This window comes from Eulemur rufifrons, chromosome 23 (assembly GCF_041146395.1).
Source record: "Eulemur rufifrons isolate Redbay chromosome 23, OSU_ERuf_1, whole genome shotgun sequence".
Classification (NCBI taxonomy): Eukaryota; Metazoa; Chordata; class Mammalia; order Primates; family Lemuridae; genus Eulemur; species Eulemur rufifrons.
The window spans coordinates 11,532,592-11,553,007 of NC_091005.1; the positions used below are offsets into that span (position 1 = coordinate 11,532,592).

The 20,416-nt window shown below is 36.6% G+C and overlaps 1 protein-coding gene across 4 annotated transcripts in view; it reads right to left on the reverse strand.

Moving 5' to 3' along the window:
- Window positions 1–8,212: 8,212 nt before the first annotated feature.
- CBFB (core-binding factor subunit beta) overlaps window positions 8,213–20,416 on the reverse strand; it is a 51,320-nt gene continuing 39,116 nt past the window's right edge. For 3 of the 4 annotated variants that reach the window (XM_069456373.1, XM_069456374.1, XM_069456371.1), the window contains 2 exons: window positions 19,975–20,070; window positions 8,213–8,620 (listed from right to left, as the gene is read on the reverse strand). In XM_069456373.1, the coding sequence (XP_069312474.1) occupies window positions 8,552–8,620; window positions 19,975–20,070 (165 nt within the window). In that variant the 3' untranslated portion in view covers window positions 8,213–8,551. Of the gene's footprint in view, window positions 8,621–19,943; window positions 20,071–20,416 lie in introns of all 4 variants that reach the window. The other variant, XM_069456372.1, reaches the window with a different exon arrangement.

Here is a 20,416-nt window from a genome sequence, read left to right on the forward strand (position 1 = left end):
GTTCAGCCTCAGCCTTTGGCCCGTGCCCTGGGGCACCCTGAAACTAAAAGGCAGCCAAGGCCTCTTCTCTTCTAATGCCAAGACTTTATGGAAGCAGTCTCGATTCTCACAACCAACCTGAGATTATACCCCACTTTACAGGCGAATAAATGAAGTCCACAGAGATTAGAGACCCAAGGTTCTTCGGTTCTAGGCGGCAGAACCCAAGTACATCACTGCTCCAGGAAGGTTTTTAGCAGGGAAGAGAGTGGCATGCTAAATTCTCAAACTGGCTTGATATGACTGTAATTTGGTAGGCTCTAGCAAAATCTGAAGTTACTTTTATTTTCATTGAAACAAATGACATGGAGAAGGATGTCAATTGCAGCATCTTATACCAAAACAACAGAACTGGATCATTGAGATGGTCCAGTAGGGAAGTGGCTAAATAAACCCTGATACTTATAATTAGATACGTTTTTTAAAAAGGAATTTGTCCCTATATGCTGATGTAGAAGGAACAGCAAAAGAAAAAGGCAAGATGCAGAAGTGTGCACAGTATGACCCTTTTTTCCTGTAAAAACAGAAACATTGGCTATACTGAAAAGGGAGAACATTTCTGGAAAGATAAAACAATTGTCAATAATACCTAATATGGGGGGGGTAAGGAGCAGGGATTAGGGGGACATTTACCTTTACCAGGTCAAGCATTAAAGATGTGTCTAGGAAAGGCTAGTTGGGCAGCTGAGCTAGACAGCCTGGAAAGAGGACCTGGAGGAAAAGTCCTAAGGTTGGTGAGGAGTAATCTTAAATTAGCTGAAAGTGTCTGAATTGAATTCAAATCCAATCAGATTGGTTGGAATGGTTCTGTTTAAAAAACACTTGGAGGGACTTGTTTCTGGTGGGAAAAGAGGGGTGGGGCCTTAACTGGGGTGGGGTAAGCTGGGTGAGGTTGTGGGAGAGGCAAGACAAAGAGGAAGCCACGTTCTTCTGGATAATGAAGAGCAAAGAATTTTTAGTTTGGATAACTCAAAAAAACAGGAAGAACAAGGTTGTAGGGGAGGGCCCTAAGAAATTCCTTGTTGGAATAATAAGCAGATATATTTTTGTGAACACTGTTTGTCAACAAAAGTTTATCTTTGCTCATTTAAGTATGATCCACCCAGGTTTTTGTCAGGAGAGCAATAGCCTTGGGATAGTGGTACTAGAATGTAGGAGGCCGTAGCCCAGAGCCCAATATGTGGAATACAAGCAGGAAGTGCCTCAGGGAAGTAGGCCAACTTATTCCCCCAAACCCAGGGTGAGATGTAGAGAAATATTAAAGTGGCTAATGAAGAATGTATTCAGGGAGGACAAGTAGTCGTGGTAGCGGTCAAAGCCAGACGTGCAGGGACAGCCTCTAGTCAGAGCACAGTAGTTAAACTGAGGGACTGAGAATTTGAATCCCAGTTCTGTCTCTTAATAGGTTTGTGCCTTTTACAAGTTACCTATCCTCTCCATGTCTTAGTTTCCTCATCTGTAAAATGATCACACCTACCTCACAGATCTGCACTTCTGACTTACAGGTAAATTCTTTGTAATTAAATTAAAAAAAAATCTAATAGGGGCAGAGAATTGATGGAATCTGTTGTCAGGATTTACAGACTGGATGTGGGAGATGAGGGAGATTGGGAGTCAAGAATAAAGACATAGTTTTCCAGCCTGGGTAGCTGGAAGGATGGTGGTGGTATACAGGAAGTGGCTGGGGGAACTGACATTGGAGGCTGGAAGGATGCCAATCCCGGTAAAGCTGTCACATGCAATAACTTGGAAGGGAGGAAATATAACAAGCATGACGCCCTGGGTGAAGAACTGGGAAAACAATCTTAGTTACTATTGGTTGTTATTTGTCAGGATTTAAAAAAAACAAAAGCAAAAAAAAAAAAGAAAAACCCGTTTGAAAGCAGGAATAAAAGGTAAAGTTGTCCAGCAAATCAGGGATAGGGCCCACGGTCACAGAAAACAGTGGAGTGGGGAACCCCTCTTAATTGGAGGCAGAGGCAGAAGGATCGTTTGAGCCCAGGAATTTGAGGTTACAGTGAGCTCTGATCATGCCACTGTACTCCAAGACTGGGCAACAGAGCAAGACTCTGTATCTAAAAAATAACTGAAAGAGTGACCTGTGTGGTAGTCATTGGAACTACTGATAAATATTTAGACTTTCCCCTGCGAAAAAAAGTAGGATTGCAGTTTCTGCCCAGCTGAGTTGGGTATGGCTGTGACTTGCTTGGTCCAGTGAAAACAGAAGTCACATGTTATCAATTCAGGTGGAAGTTTTCAAAGCCAGTGCCCCTTTCATTACACTATCTTCTTTCTTGGCTCTGTCACAATAGCTGGCAGTGTTCCATTTCTGCTCTGTCAGCCTAGGTCAACCACTGATGTGTATTTAGCACATAAGAGAGAAATCTTTAGGCCAGTATGTTCTAAGGCAACACAACCAGCCTATCCTGACAGGTAAGAGAAACTGGAAAAATTGTCAATATGCCTCCTATACTTTTTTCTTAGCTCCGAAATATCTCTATATCCACTAGGCTACTCTTAATCTCCCTACTAGGTTACTCTATCATGTCATTAGAGGGAACAAGTTTCTGCTTCCAGTCTTGTTCTCTCCAGTCAACCAGAATGAATTTTCTCAAGTGCCCATTCTATCAAGGTCCCAACCCCTCTATGGCTTCCTCCTGTTCACCCTTAGGAAGGGTCTAAGACTCCAAATGTTTTAACATGGCTAGAAAGGTCAGTCCAACACTGCTTTTGACACTTACCCTGGTCTCTGCTGACCCTTTCAGACTCATCTCACTGCTGTAGCCCCCCCTCCCCTCCATTCTATGTTCCAGTCATACTTAGCTCCTTAGTTTCTCAAACTTGCCAAGCATTTTTTTTTTTTTTAAACACAGGGTCTCACTCTGTGCTAGTGCACAGTGGCATCATCATAACTCACTGCAACCTCAAACTCCTGGCCTTAAGCGCTTCCTGTCTCAGCCTCCCAAAGTGCTGGGATTACAAGCATGAGCTACTGCCTGGCCTTTAATGTAAGTAGTTTATTTGGGACAAGCTTGAGGACTGCAACCTGGGAGCACAGATTCAAGCTGCCCTTAATATACACTCCCTCGTCAAGCTATTGCCTGGCTACCTCCAATACTTCTGTCACCTCTTCTAGCTGGTGTAATGTCTGCCATCCTTCAGAACTCAGCTCAAATGTCTCCTCAGGGAAGTCTTTTTTTTTTGGACTACCCAGATCAGAATGGATGTACTGTAAAAGCCCATATTTCCAATATAACTTAAATGTTACTGTTTTGGGGCAGTTTTTGGTCTAGACTTCAGGTTCCCTGTGGGCAGGAACCATGTCTATTTTGGATATTGGATATACATTTTTTTCCCCTAAATGATTCTAGTGGGTAAATACTCATTCTGTTTTAGTCTCTTTTAAAAAAACAGTAATAGAGCCTCAATATCTTTCATTTTAAAAAATTATTTTTCTTTCTAGTTGTATTATATATGTCTTTTAGCCACTTACAATTTTAACTATTGATGTGAGCCAATATATGCAACTTAAAGTTTTTTAGAAGTCAAATTAAAATGGAAAAAGATAAATTTTAATACATTTTATTTAACCCACTATATCAAACATCAATATTAAATGCTATCATTTTAACATGTAATCAAAATAAAATATTAATGAGATATCTTACATTCTTCTTTATGTACTAGGTCATTGATATCTGGTATTCTACACTAACAGTACATCTCAACATGGACAATACATTTTCTTTTTTTTTAAATAACCTTTTTATTTTGGGATAATTTTAGATGTACATAAAAGCTGCAAGGATAGTACAGAGCATTCCCACTCATCATGTGACTTTTCTAATATTAACATACTACATTAGTGTGGTACACTTATCACAATTGATGAACTAATATTGATACGTTATTAACAAAAATCTGGCCGGCACAGTGGCTCACGCCTGTAATCCTAGCACTCTGGGAGGCTGAGGTGGGAGGATCGCTCGAGGTCAGGAGTTCGAGACCAGCCTGAGCAAGAGCGAGAGCCTGTCTCTACTAAAAATAGAAAGAAATGACCTGGACAGCTAAAAATATATAGAAAAAATTAGCCGGGCATGGTGGCACATGCCTGTAGTCCAAGCTACTCGTAAGGCTGAGGTAAAAGGATTGCTTAAGCCCAGGAGTTTGAGGTTGCTGTGAGCTAGGCTGACGCCACGGCACTCTAGCCTGGGCAAGAGTGAGACTCTGTCTAAAAAAAAAAAAAAAAGGAAAGAAAAAGAACAAAAATCAATAATTTATTGATATTGCCTTGGTTTTTGCCTAATGTCCTACATCCTTTTTTCTGTCCCAGGATCTGGATGGGATACCACTTTGCATTTAATTGGACTTGTTTTTGCATCAGCATCAAAAAGTCATTTTTTTTTCCTTTGGACACTAAACTTTCAAAGGCTAAAATGAATTGCAGTCCTCACAAAACAAAGTTTTGTTTAACAGAGAAATATTTAAATCTGCCTGAGCTTTTAAGTTAAAACTTAAAAAACAAAAAATTCAGTTCCTCACATTTAAAGTGCTCAGTAGCCATACTATCATATTGGACAGTATGAATACAGATTATCTTCTCTCATCAAAAATTTCCCTCTTATTTTTTATCTACTCACATTTCCCCAACATTTCTGAAACCTGAATAAGGTCCATAATGACCTAATCTCTAAGTTGCTTAAATTGTTCTAACCAAAAGCTTAGAGTTGACTAATACAGTGACTTACCTGTTTTAGAGCCTTGGAACATTTTTGAAATACCATTTATGTATGTATGATGGTGATGCAAGAAAAGAAACTGATTTGCTATCTAAGGGGAATTGTGCCTTGAAATCTGCCTGTAAAAGACTGAAATCTTACCTTTTAAATACTGTTTGGGAGATTAAAACACCAAAGTAGTCTTATAAATACTCAAGTTTTATATATATGGTAATAATGCTGTGGTGGTTTTAAAAATATGTCTACAAATTCTTTGACATCACTCTCTTCAAGAGATGAGGCTTACTACTCCTCCCTTTGAGTGTGAGCCAGACCCAGTGACTTGATTCTATTAAATAACAGAGTATGGCAGCCCAAGATTAGTTTATTAAAAGGACTGAGGCTTTCATCTTGGGCACACACTCTCTTGGATCACTTGCTTTGGGGGAAGCCAGCTGCCCCACTGTGAGCTGCCCTACAGACTCACATGGCAAGACACTGAAGGAGGTCTCTGTCCAACACCTATTAAAGAATCAAGGCCTTTTGTCTCACAGGCTACAAGGAACCGAGGCCAGTCAAGGACCATTTGGTGGGCTTCAAAGAGGATCCTTCATCCAGCCAAGCCTTAAGATGACTGTAGCCCAGGCTGACTCTAACCTCATGAGAGACTCTCAACCAGAACCACTGAGCTTAGCTATTATACTTCCAGATTTCTGACTCACAAAAAACTGTAATATGTTTACTGTTTTAAGCTGCTAAGTTTTGGGGTAATGTGTTATGCAGCAATGGGTAATACAGTGGCTTAATAGATTGAAAAGCTCTCCATTGCCAAATGGGGCATAAATCAAATAAGATATTTTTCACCAAGCAGTCCAGTACTAGCATAGCCAAATATGTTTCTAGAAGTGATATATACTTACTAAAACCATGCTGTTACTGCTCAAACAATTTTTGAAACTTAACCCTCAGAGTATGAATCCTACTCTTTAGAATTTTCCTTAATGGTGCCAATTCAGCATTTAAAAGAATTTTTGTCATTTGCTGTAAGTCTGGTGGTGAATAAGTAAGCTTGTTCATTATGGCTTAGGCTTAAGACACACTTTTAAAGAAAAACGCTTAATTTTCTGGTGTAGGAAAATGCTAGAAGGAATCCTAAGAATGTTTGATACAATACCAGCACAATCAAAATAAGTATGTATTTCCAAAACAACTAGCTTAAAAGATGGTACTAAATTGGATGTATAATTAAAAAAAATTCTTCCTTCTCGCTAAGATCATTGCCTTATGGTCATACCTCAGAGGCTGCTAAGATCATTGCCTTATGGTCATACCTCATAGGCTGGGTAAATCAAGCCAGATTTTTTGAAAACCATTAATATACGTTGGGAAATTAGTATACCTTGGATATCTATGTTTAAAGTAAAGGTCTTTTTTGAAATCAGCATAAATGACCACTAGATGCCACTGTTGTCATGCTTTCTTTTTTTTTTTTAAATCAGGTAAAAAGCAGGATCAAGGAACTGTTCAGAAACAACAAAATCAATTTTCATGTCCTAAATACACTAGAACAGAAACTGTTGGATTACGTGAACAAAGAGCCAAGACTCTGTTTTCACTACACAGAAGTTTATTGTGAAAGTAAATTAAACATACAAACACATAATATGGCTAATGGTGGCAAAAGCAATCTGGTAGCTTAAGGCAAGTTTTAATGGAGATGAATTTAGAAAAGATGATGCAATGATGTAATTTTGTTTAAATATAGATTATGAAAAATATCAAATTGCATCAATAACTTAATAGTAAGTTTCCAAAGCCTGCAATATTGGAGAAAAAGGACTCATGATCTTAATGCCAGCATTAAGACAGACAGAAGCAGCACAGTGCTAAGTGACAGGAAAAATTCAGTATTTACAGAAGGATGGCAACAGCAACATTTAATAATATTGATCTTATTTACTGGTGGACTGAAAGCCCTTAGCTACAAGCAACAGAGAAAAATGTACCATCATCATGTTATTTAAAAAAAATTTTGTTAAGTGCAGAAGTCAAAAACTAAGGAGCTTTGTGATAAAGTAACCTTAAAACACCACTGTAAGGATCACTTAAAAAGTGATTCCCTCAGGGGAAATGAGGGCACTGAGTGTGTAAACATGTGAGCTGCACAACACCAAATACCAACCAAATTCATTCATAGTACTTATAGTTACACAAGATCAGCATGGTCTTTTATGATGAATTATTGTTTATAACAATTTAAACACACTCTTTACCATGCATGACTTCAAATATATAACAAATATTTTTATTCTGAGATACAGGATATTTGCTTATGAATTATAAGACCTATATACAATGAAAATCACACCTCTCTCATCAATCAAGTATAGTTAAAAGCTTTTTAAATGTAATGACCTTATTCAGACTTCAGTTCATTTTCTGAATTGACTGTGTCAGTTTTTCAAACTCTTTAAAATAATGCCATTGTATTATGATAAAATACATTTTTGAAAAAATTCAGAAATGTAGTAACATTTAATGAATGTGACCATGAAAAATATTTTTAAGGAGGTGCCAAATGACTTGGCACTTTTTTCCAGTCTTGTATTAAAAAGAAAAAAAAAAGTTGCACTCAATTGGACAGTAAGTCTATTTTAAAAATATTCTTACACTAATTCATCTCAAAAGGTTCTATTAATAGTCCTTTTGCAAAATACCATATATATAACTGTGACTGTTTTTCCAAGAATTAATGGAAGAAAATGTATCCTCTGCACAGATGAACATTTTCTCTCTAAGACTAATCTTTCATCACCTAGCATGTTTTTACAAAAGCATGCAATATAAAATACACATAAAAGCAGCTATCTTAAACATGATTTAATACAATATTACCTTTGTAGCTGATTCATCACTGTCTCCAGTTTAATATGCTGTTACATACATGAAGAAGCTCCAGTATCCCTTTTCTGATTGACTTTTTAAAAAAATCCCTGAATAAAACAGAAGCCAGCCTGTGACTTCTTTAGGCATTTCAGTAGAAGATTATAATCTATGGAGAATATCTCCACCCAAACTCATCATTACAGAACAGAATCTAAAACTAAGATCTGGGGCAGATTACAGAGTTAATACCAATTTAAAATTTTTATGTTTAAAAGGAAAGAAAGGGTGATTATTAGCATTTAAAAGGATACTGCAACTTTAATAACTGTAAACTTTGTGTTAGAAGGCTGTGGCAGACAGCTCTATGCTACTAGGTTTTTAGCTTGTAAATAATGCAAACATCAGCAGTTTTAAAATGCTGTAGACTACAAAAACACAAAAGGAAATGGGGAAAACAAAACAAATAAAAACAAAAAACAAGAATGTTTATCTAAGATGAAGCTGTATAACCAAAACATCAAAAAGTACAAAAAAAATTAGAGCAACTGGTTAGAGAAAACCCTCTGATATAAATTTTAATTTCTTGACCTGTTTTTAAATGACATGAACCTTTAAATTAAAATGGAAGAAAAAGAGCTTTACAAGTCTCTAAAATAATGCCAACAAGGTAAGCTTGCATAGGAAAAAATTTCAAATTATTACTGGCTACATGCTTAAAACTTAGAAATGCAGGTATTATAATCATAGTGCAAAACCATGGCAGTTTGTGATGTCTGTTACTGCCTAAGGTTGGGAAATAGACTGTAGTACCTCCAGTTATCACAGTTTCTGGTCTTTTAATCAGTTATTACTGCCAACTAGAAGCAATGTGTATATAAAGATGGGCAACACATCTGCTGTGCTATGAATTAACGAAGTTTGAGGTCATCACCACCACCTAAATTGGAACCAGGACTAGGGTCTTGTTGTCTTCTTGCCTGCAACGACAAAATCATAATTTGGGGTCAAAAAGTGTTCTGAAAATCAAACTGTTAGATATATAAAATATAAGATAGTAGCACATAAGAAAAATTCACAACTAAAAACTTTTCAACTTTTCTCTTGTAATAGACAAAAGAACAATTAAAATTATATGACATATTTTCCTAAAGTTTCCTTAAAAATCAAGAAAATAATTTCACATTAAAAAGATCATTATCATAAATAAGTGCTATGTATAAAAAATAACAACTCTATGTTTACAGTTTTGGAACCAGAGAGTTTAACACATCAGCCAATTACGTTAGAAGCAAACTTTTCCTTTTAGTAATAGCTGACATTTATTGAGCAGCAACTATCTGCTAGGCACTGTTCTAAGTACTTTCTGTAAATGAACTAACTTTTTTTTTTTTAAGAGACGATGTCTCCCTATGTTGCCCAGGCTAAAGTGTAGTAGCTATTCACAGGCATGATCACCGTGCACTACAGCCTTGAACTCCTGGCCTCAAGTGATCCTCCCACCTCAGTCTCCCAAAGTGCTGGGATTGTAAGTGTGAGCTACCATACCCAGCCTGGATATTCTTGTTTTTAGCTACTTCTGTTACAAACCAGCTGTTAGAACTAACTGCAATTATCTGTACAACATCTCTAGCTAAATGGAATTGTGTACTAATATCACCAACTGACTCTCCATTGTCTATGTCAGCTTTTGGAAACAAAGGTATCCAAAAATCACATTCTGATATCGATTCTTAAGATCTGTCTGAAACAGTTGTTAGAGGAAAAGCATCCTTGACCTTCAAATAAATATCTCAACAAGTCACGTTTCTATTGTAAAATCAAGTTTAGTCAGAAGCTCCAGCTATGCCATCATTTCTCAAGAGGCTTATGTAATTTAGACAAAAACAACAATTGCTTTATTTACTTTCAAACAAACCCAAAAAATCCAACTTCTTTAATCTTTCTTATAAATTTTGATATATTTCTAGCAGATTTTAACTATTTTTGTTAGCAGACTGCACAATGACTAAATTTTAGCACATTCCTTCCAATTAGGTTAAAAGTTATGCAGCATGGTCACAGCCTGAAAGACTATGGAATGCATATACATCAGAAAAACAATTTATGTTCCATATACAATCAATGCTAAACACAGTATAAGGACAGATCAATTCTGTGAAATCACAGATGGTGGTATAAGCATCTGGTTTCAGTCAATGAAGATTAGAAAGGGGCTGAGCAAGGAAGAAACACTGAGACAAATCAATTGCAATTATATATTTATAAATCATGACTAACCTACCAATAATACTTTGTGAAAAGAATATTTCAGCTTTTGTCTTAGGACAAAAGTAATTTTCAAATTACTTTAATAATAATGGGATGACTACAAATGGATGACAAAGAACAGTCATCAGCAGCTGGAGTTTTCCCTACTGGTCATGGCTGTGCAGAAATAGCCATGGATTTATTTGTTTAAAATATTATATTTTTGATAAAAGCATGGAGAATAGGAGTAAAAATAAGTTGTTTTGCTATTATTTGTGGTTTTAGCTCTTTTTTTTCCCTAAGAATCCAAAAAGCTAAAAGAGATGTGGTTTTAGTTTCTATTTACATTGTGAAGGAACTGAGGAAAATGAAAGGGGAAGACATTGTGAAGGGGAGTCAAGAGTAGGAACAAAAAAGAGGAGGAGAAGCCTGATAGAGTATGAATGAAAGAGCTGGGAGACAGGGAGGACATTTAATGCCAGAAGGGAACATATATGGGCTGTCACACGAAGGAGACAAATACAGAAACAGATTTAAGTTCACTGAAATAGCTTCCAAAAAGCTGGAATTCAACAGCTGGATGAGCAGCTGCCCTGAGAAGTAGTGCTTCCTACTGTGGAAGTTTTCTAATGGAGGCTGGATGTTTTAGAAGGAATTCCTCTATGGGTAATTAGCTAGACTAGATGATGCCAAAGAAACTCTAAACTCCATCATCCTAAAAGCATAAAGTCTATAATTTCTAGTTTCTTTCTCCCCCGTCAATCCACATGGGCCCTCGATGCTAACCTTTTATTAACAGTTATTTCAGAATCGGGTTTTAATATAAAGCAGATATCCATGAGCCTGACTTCAGAACACAAATCTGTTTTTAATATTTATAAACAATTAATCTAGACATTTTACTACAGGCCGCTTACTACCAGTTGCTCTCCTATTTTCATTCAGTATATTACCACCTAGAAAACATGGCAAATAGAGTTGCTAGGAGGCATCAAGAGGTGACTATTCCAAAGAATAGTCACCAGTACCTGTTTTCCCTACTGGTCAGGGCTGTGAAAAAATAGCCAAGAGAAAGGGTACCCAAATGAATAAAACTTCTTGGTTATCTCCATTCTTTTATTATTGAAATCTTCAGGGGGGTGGGAGAGGGGATGGGTGTATGCCTACACAATGAGTGCATTGCACACCCTTTGGGGAATGTAACGCTTGAAGGTGCTGACTCGGGAAGAGGGGGGTGGGGAAGGGAGGGATATATACCTACATGATGGGTGCAACGCGCACTATCTGGGGAACAGACACGCCTGGAGCTCTGACTTGGGGGGAAAGGCGGTACATGGGCAACGTATGTAACCTGCAATTCTGTATCCCCCATAACAATAAGATAAAAAAAACAAAAAAAACTTCAGAACGATTCCTGAAAACTCCTCATGGGAAAATGCCCTAATAATTAAGAACAGCTACACTTTATTGAGCGTGTACTATGTCCAGACACTGTGTTATTCACTTTATGTTTGATACTTGGCTAAGAGTCAGAACACAAGAATTATAGAATAAAATTGTGTAGCAAAGTATTAATACTTCAGAGATGTGGTTCTCTCTTACTGTACAAATGATAAGCCTGAGATCATGAAGGTTAAGTGATGCCCCCAGGGTCACACAGTTAGCTGGAGGCAGAGTCAGAGAACACACTCAGACTCCTGGAAAAGATGAACCTTTAACTTACAATTAACATTAATGTCAGCCCCTTTAGTTGCTGCTATTTCTCCCTATTGCCAAGTCTGGAGGAGACATAAAGCAAAAATTTTAAGTCCTAAAATGAGAGAAAGGAATACATTTTCCCCAAACTCATTAAAAAGGTAAAAAAAAAAAAACCCACAAAAAACAAAGAACAGCAGACAATTATAAACACCAGTCAGATAAGTAGACTGCAAGAACTGGTCCAACAGGCATGGCAAAAAATAGAGGTCTTACAATATATGTAACTTCCAGAAAACTTTAAATATAAAGTAACATTTTAAAAATAAAAGAAACAGTTGAAATAACCTACATTTCTGGGCTTGGACCAGAATGGCCCTACCACTTTAGCTATGTGACCTTAGGCAAGTTTCTTATCCTTTCTCAGCCTCAGTTCCTCAAAATGGAGATATACCTTATATGAGCAATAAAAAATCAAGTATAAATAAAAAATTATAATGTGTACTGCGAGACACATAGTATGCACTCATGCTACTGTTATTACAGCAAAGCTGCTCATCACTTTCCAATTTACCTATATGAACTTTTCAAATGTAACAACTTTCCAAATGGTAGAAAGAGTAATTTTTAGAAACTAAAACAAGGTTAAAACAATATAAATCTTAATAAAGCCTATATATAGCCCCTATGATAGTAAGCAAACCAAGACTCTTCCTCTCTCAGTATGGGAGAAAGTCAGATCTGGTATCCTCTTCCTCTCTCATCGATCCCCCTCTGATTCTCATGCTTAGGCTGAGTTCACATCCCCAGTTCATTTTCATCTACTGCCCTGACCCAGGACACATCCAAAGAAGGCCCAGTATAGACATACTATATTGACTTGTCCTTACACAAGAATAAATACTGGTGGAGTTAAATGATTTGAAAACTGAAGTCTTTGAAAATTTAAAATAAATAGAGGCTGAGATTTTTTTTCTTGGACCACACAGAATTGAAGGCTCCAAAAACATGCAAAACACAAATATAAAAACCACATAAAGCTTTTTGCCTGTTTTTATTTCCAAATAGTTTCCACATAAAATTCTCCTATGATTTGCTGAACTGTATTAAAACTGCCTATAGTTGAATAAGCAATAATTATTTACCCATTCTCTGACACTAAAGACAACCACTTATTTGCTGACACTTTATAATCTAACCAAATGAAAACATTTCCTAAATAATGATAGAGAACATCTCTTTAAGCACTCTGTCACCTTGGAGCTGAATTAAGAGCCAAAAGTGCTATACTATAGTTTTAAGTCAAGAGGCCAATCAAGTTGAAGGTAGTATCTAGAAACATACTGTACTGCTCCAACAGAGCTATCCTTTCAATTCATCCATGACCAGAGCACTAAGTCTACTCCTTAGTAACCTCACTCTTCCTTCACAGAAGTAAGACATTTGAATTATATAGAGATGTATAACCTGTAGAGAACTGCCATGAAGACATGTGAACATTTTCAAATCAAGCAAAGATTCTCAAAAAAGGAATCGGGCTACTTCTATGTGGCAACAGATACCAATGGGGGGCACTTCATAGATAGAAGTAACATCGGCAATTATTTTTTCTTTTTTAAGTCTTCTTTTAAAGTATAGAAGAGTACTCACATTGTTAGGTACAGAACATGAATTTTCACAATGCAAACACACCTATGTAACTAGCACCCAGATCAAGAGCTATAATATTACCAGGATGTGGGAAGTTCTCCTCTTGCCCCTCTTCCCAGTCAGCTCAACCTCCAGCGTAACTGCTAGCTCAGCCTCCAACAGAGCCAAGAAAAGTACAAAATCCTTTACTGGTTGTTTCCAAAAACCAAACCAACCAACCAACCAACCCCAGAATCTAAAATAGCTTGGCAAAATAGTATCTCTGACTTTCATCGTCTAAAGTCAGGATATGTCTACTTTTACTGTGTTTCTGCCACTCCTGATATGTTGTGAGCCAAGTACACAGAAAGCTGGGGTGGTAAAGAAACTAGATTCTACTGAGCCCCCGTTCTAAGTATCAGATACTGAGCTAGGTGGCAACCAGTGAGGTAGGTTTTCGGGATGAGGTTCAAAGACAATAAAAAATTTTCCCAGTGTCACATGGCAACAAGCAGTGAGCTAGGATGCAAACCCAGGGCACTCTAACCTTGTACTCATCCCACAACATCAAAGATCCTAAAGTCTCTGCCACCTACTGGGTTACCTAAAAACATCCCAGGGACCCCAGAGGGAGAATAGAATAATCCCTACCCCTGCTTTACCCAGAGCAGTGCCTTTTTAAAAAATCTATTTTATACCCTGGGGCTCTGTATAAAATTTCAAATGAAGGAAGGGTTTCACAATTTAAAAAAATAGCCTGAGGAGGAACACTTGAGCCCAGGAGTTCAAGGCTACCATAAGCTATGATGGTGCCACTGTACGTCAGCCTGGGCAAGAGAGCAAGATCCGTCTCTAGAATAAAAATAACAGCCTTGTGCCAGAGAATACAGACAGTTTTAAGTTCTAGAATCTTCTGTTTTCATTATTCTGTGTTAATATAAAAGCAAATTTTTTCTTTCCTAAACAGGTAATAGATGCACGTGATTCAAAATTAGCAAGGTACAAAAGATATACGGTGAAAAGTAATAACCTTCCCATTTTGCCACCCAGATACCTGGCTCCTCTCTAGTTTCCAGTTCCAGCTTCTTACATATCCTACTACAGAGTGACTATATACATTCAAACAAATACATTCCTTTTAAAAATGCCCACTGAGTAAGATACACAGTATTCTAAATCTTTTGTATATCATTTTATTGTATACCAATGAGTTAACAGTATCTGGTAGAGGTAACTAAAATAAACAATATTTCTTCATTTCACTATAGTTTTTCATTTCCAAATTAATATCCTCTGTCATTACCTCTGAAAGGCACAGAAAATATTGTACTACTGAAATAGTCTTTTCCAGAAAAATAAAAAAAAGAAAATGCTAAATCCTACTATGAAGGATTGAAAACTTTCTAAATTTTACAGATAGTGAAATGGAAATATGCCCACGGAGTTTTAGAACTGATTTCAGGTTAAAAGACATTGCTAAAAATCAAAACCCCTTGGGCCACCAACCACTTGGAGTTCTGCCTCCCACTGTTAGGTAACATTAACCTTACACATACATTAAATGCTCACGAGCACCACTGTTACAAGTTTAGCATGGCACAGCTAAAGGCCTCAGAGGTTATCCAAACAGCAGAGGACATCCCTAAGCCTCTGTGCTGCCACAATCTCAAGCTTCCATGGACTGTTTACTGGGTTATTGCCACCCACGAGTTACCACTGTTGGCCCTCCTCTCCAGTCAGGCATCAGGACCACCCACTGGAACCATTATTCTTCTTCTCTGCCTCAGCCTTTTCTATTCCAGGCGAAACGTTTTCTAACCTCTCCTGGCAGATTTTATTTTTCAACTTCAACTTAAGCATCTTTATGGGTGGTGTGAAAATTAATTTCCCAGTGCTAGGCTATATTTGTGGAGAACTCCTGGTTAGGAACTATGGTTTAAGTTCTCTCTTTTTTTTCTTCTAGAAACCATGTGAAAGAGAGCAAGTAAATTAATTTTTCTAAGTCTCTCGGTTTCATCAACCATAATAATGTTAGATTAGATGATGTCTGAATCCCTAAAAGATGTTTGAATTACAGAAGACAAATACAACATTTTTCTCTGGTATTCTCCTTTTAGGAAAAAGGAGGTAAACTCCAAGAAAATAAGCTGACATGAGGAATTTTTTATAGTTTAAAAAGAGAGAGAGAAGCTGGATGCAGTGCCACATTCCTGTAGTCTCAGCTACTCAGGAGGCTGAGGCAGGAGGATCACTTAAGCCCAGGAGTTGAACAGCCTGGGCAACATAGTGAGACCCTGTCTCTTAAAAAAAAAAAAAAAAGAAAGAAGGAAAAAAGAGAGAGAGAGAAGCAAAATATGTCACACAAAGTGCCAAAAGACACGCAAACCTAAACCTCCTCTATATGACTGACTGCCAGTGCATGCTCTGGAGTCAGATTTCAGTCCAATTTTCTAGATGACAGTAGTGCTCTATAAGAACTGATGTTTTAAATTATTGCCATAAGGGTCTACGGGATCTTAAATCACTGATGAAAATTTAACCATTTTCTCCATGCTCTAGGTCATAATGCATGGAAAGTGCCTTGATACACTTTAGAGAACTAAAGGGATGTTCCTGTCAGCCAAATAATTCAATTAACTGGAACCAGCATTGTGGTAGAGCTTTTAGTGCTAAAGAAGTACTTTAGAGCTATTATTTAATGTAGGTATACACATACTAAGCACCATACTAAGTGCTTTACAAGTATTTTCCCATTTAATTCTCAATAATTTCTGAGAAAACTGGGGCTTCAGAGATTGACAGGTGATGCTGAAGGAATTTCAACTAGGCCTGACTATAAAGCCCATGTTCTCAAAATGACTGGAAACAACCTGAGCAAAAATTATTTAACATCTCTATCAACAGACTATATTTTTGTTCATACACACATATAAACTCACATACCAAAATGTCTTTAAGTAATATTATAAGTCAGAGAAATCAAATTAACAATTTAGAATAGACAATTCTTAGTCAACTAATCTATAATTTTATTAAAGCAAAACATACACAAAAACTTCCTAAATAATTGCTCCATTAATTGTAAAATAGTTATTCTTCAAATATAATGTAGCTGAAGGGCACTTTTCTTACATTCATTTAAGGTCCAGAAAACCTGACCAACCATGTTCTCTGATTTGGCAAGCAAACTCTCTTCCTCCTCCGTGCCTTTGCATTTACTGTTCCTCCTGCCCAGAACGCTTTTCTAGCTGGCAAACTCACACTCTTCCTTCAAATCTCTTCAAGTGTATTCTCCTGTGAGTCTCCCAGGCAGAGGCAGATTTCAATGTTCCTTCTGCTACACTGCCACTATCCCCCTTTTGAACCTCCATTATGTATGGTGGCTGCTAAAGTACATCGCAATTATCTGTTTATACCTTCAAGACTGATAGTTGCTCAAGGACAGAAACCATGCATCTTCATCTATATATTTCCCAGTCTCTAATGCAGAATACAGGCACAATATAGTTGAGGTTTATTATTTTACTTAACTAATTAATATAAACCAACAAACTATAAACATTTAGAATTTTTCCAGAGACTATTAATGTATACTATCTACTTAAACTATCCTTAGGCTATCCTGTAATTCTAGTATTCAGACAGGCAGGATAGGAGCTATTTTTTTGAAGATATCCATTTAACAACTAAACAGTTACAAATTATAGTGGATAATGTGGAAGATAAAAAAACCAGAGGATCCATCTTATGGGAGGACAAAAAAGTAGAGGACAGACATGTTTATAATTATTTCAACACACTAATAGAAATAAGAAGTGCTATGGAAACTACAAGGTAAAAGGGCTAATTATAATTAAGACTGAAGAAGGGCCTGACAGATAACATATAAGCTGGGCCTTGATGAATGAACAGAAAAGTACATTCTACATCAGGAAAAAAATAGCATGAGCAAAAGGATTCAGAAGTATAAGATACCAATGCATATTATACATCTTTAAACTTCTAAATTTTACAGATACAGAATGAAAGAACATGGTGTGGAAGTCTTGTATTCATGTATAGAAATCACAAGGATTATAAAAGCTTCAAAGAAATATATCACATATATCCCTCCTATATTCTCCTAGCTAAAAAGTATTCTTGGGGACATCTTCAACTGCTATCAGTCCATTAGACAAATTAACTGACTGACAAAGGGATCTAGCAATCATGAGAAGACGACTGAATTTTATTTCACACACTAACCACTGAATAGGCTTGATTTTTAAATTTATTCTAAATAAATATATTTTAACACAAAAGGACATTTTACGTAATATTTTAAATAACAATAGCAGCTGACATCTAGTTGATACCACATACTCTAAAAGTGCTTTCACATGTATTTACTTATTTAATCCTCACAATGACTCTATGAGATAGGCACGATTATTACCCCTATTTTATAGATGAGGAAACTCAGCAACAGAAAAGTGAAGTAAGTTGTCCAAACTGATACTTAAGTAAGTGGCAGAGCCAGATTCAGACTTCTTAGTCTGACTCTAGAGTCTGGGCACTTTCCCAATGTCTTTATACACACGCACACACACACACACACACACACACACACACACGGACACATATTCTTACATATTAATTTAAATAACAGTATACATATAAACCCAAATTTTCTGCATTATGTAACACTGACTTTAAAACCTGTTAAAAATTTTTAATTGTGGTAAAATACATGTAACAAAATTTGCCATCTTAACCATTTTTAAGTGCACAGTTCAGTAGTATTAAGTACATTCACACTGTTGTACAATCAATCTCTAGAACTCTTTTCATCTTGCAGAACAAACTCTATACCTATTAAACCACCATTTCCCCCAGCAACTACCATTCTACTTTCTGTCTCTATGAATTTAGCAAACTTAGGTACATAATATTGGTTTTTTTTTTAGACAGGGTCTTACTCAGTTGCCTGGGCTAGAGTGCAGTGGCAGCATGATGGCTCACTGAGACCTCAAACTCCTGGCTGGGCTCAAGTGATCCTCCAGCCTCAGCCTCCCGACTAGCTGAGGACCATAGGTGCGTAACACTATGCTTGGCTAATTTTTCTGTTTGTTGTTTTGTTTTTGTTTTTGCAGAGACGGTCTTGCTGTGTTGCCCAGGCTGTTCTCGAACTCCTGGCCTCAAGTGATCCTCCTGCCTCAGCCTCCCAAAGTGCTAGGATTACAGGTGTAAACTATGACGCCTGTAATGACATTGCCCGGCCTATAATATTGATTTTTAATGCTTGGAAATTATTCTATTTAGTTGATATACTAATGTTTGTGTTGACTGATGTTAAGTTTATAAACTTGGAGCACATGATAGATACTAACATTTTTTTTTTTTTTTTTTTTTTTTTTGAGACAGCGTCTCACTCTGTTGCCCAGGCTAGAGTGAGTGCCGTGGCGTCAGCCTAGCTCACAGCAACCTCAAACTCCTGAGCTCAAGCGATCCTCCTGTCTCAGCCTCCCGAGTAGCTGGGACTACAGGCATGCGCCACCATGCCCGGCTAATTTTTTTTTCTATATATATATTTTTAGCTGTCCATATAATTTCTTTCTATTTTTAGTAGAGGTGGGGTCTCGCTCTTGCTCAGGCTGGTCTCGAACTCCTGAGCTCAAACGATCCGCCCACCTCGGCCTCCCAGAGTGCTAGGATTACAGGCGTGAGCCACCGCGCCCGGCCGATACTAACATTTGATCACATTCTTTTTCAAACCCGTTAGTTCTTTATTTCTGATTTGTTAGAGTATACTTTTTAATAAAATTTGTATTTCTAAGCAATTTGTATATACTTTAAATATCAATTTTAATAATTGAGGTCTGCTTAAAACAGGGTACAGTTTTGTGTAGCAAAAATTAAAATTCCATGTCAATGAAAAGACATATCAAATTTAAACATTGGGCAAGAGTAAACTTCAATGTCTAAGACTAGACTTGTGGGTAACAAAACAACAAAGAAACACAGAGCAGCAATTACTATAAAAACAGGGATAATGATTACTTTGTGAGTAGAGTGAGAAGATGATTAGATATGCACATGGAGGGAACTGTTGGGGTAGCTGTCCAAGGTTTATTTTTTTACCTGAACAGTACTTTTAAGGGTATTATAATAATTCATTTACAAAAGTGAATTATTATACACTTTTAAGGGTATAATTCCTTAAGCTACAGATTCTTTTATGTATATTTCTGTATCTGTATTTTACAATAAAAATGTTAAAAGAAAAACAGTCTGCTAATTCCATTTTTTGAGTAGTTTGAAAATATAAAGAGATCACACAAATAACTAAAAATTATACTGTTATAAAATCAAGACAAATATCCATAGAAAAATGGAAAGCAATAATACTCTCAGTAAGTTTTAATAATGTTCAAAAAATATGTATTCTATGTTAACATAAGGCAATTTTTATAAATAGTCTGAACAATAAGAAAAAAGAGGTAAGATATTTGGATCAATGAATTAAAAGAATATACCTTGTTATAGTAAGTATCTTTATGAAAACCAACAAATGAGGAATTCATGTACAATCTTAAAATTAGAGTAAGTTTCTTTATGACAATTACATTTAACAAGTACAAAGACAGAGAATCTATCTTTTTAAAACCGAAAAGACAAAATTTAACTATTAAAAAACATTAGGCACAAACATCACAAACACAGCCTGAGAGTTTGGGGGAAAGTACTAACCAGTTACTGCCAGCAGCTGTGAAACTCTCACCTCCATTTCCTCACGATGAGACCTGTCTCTATCTTCAAATTCACGTGTTCTTCTCCGAGCCTCTTCAAAAGCCTGTTGTGCTAAAGCATCCTCCTGCTGTCAGAATACATGAAATACCTCTTTTAATTGTGATTTATAATAAAAATTTTAAATCTGAGGATGTTATTTTTTGAAAGAAACAAACAGCAGAGCACTTCTAAAACAGTAACACCATTGAAAAAAAAAAACCTAACGTCAGAGATATTTTTAAAAGAAAAATTCAGTATTTTCATGTTTTATATTACACCTTGGAAACAGAAATCACATTAATGGTATTCTAACAATTGAAAATGTGCTTTCCATGCACATGATGTGCGCTAAAAAAAAATAAAAATAAATAAATAAATAAATGTGCTTCCCTGTTCTTTCCTTACCTCATCCTATTCACCAGAATAAAATCCTG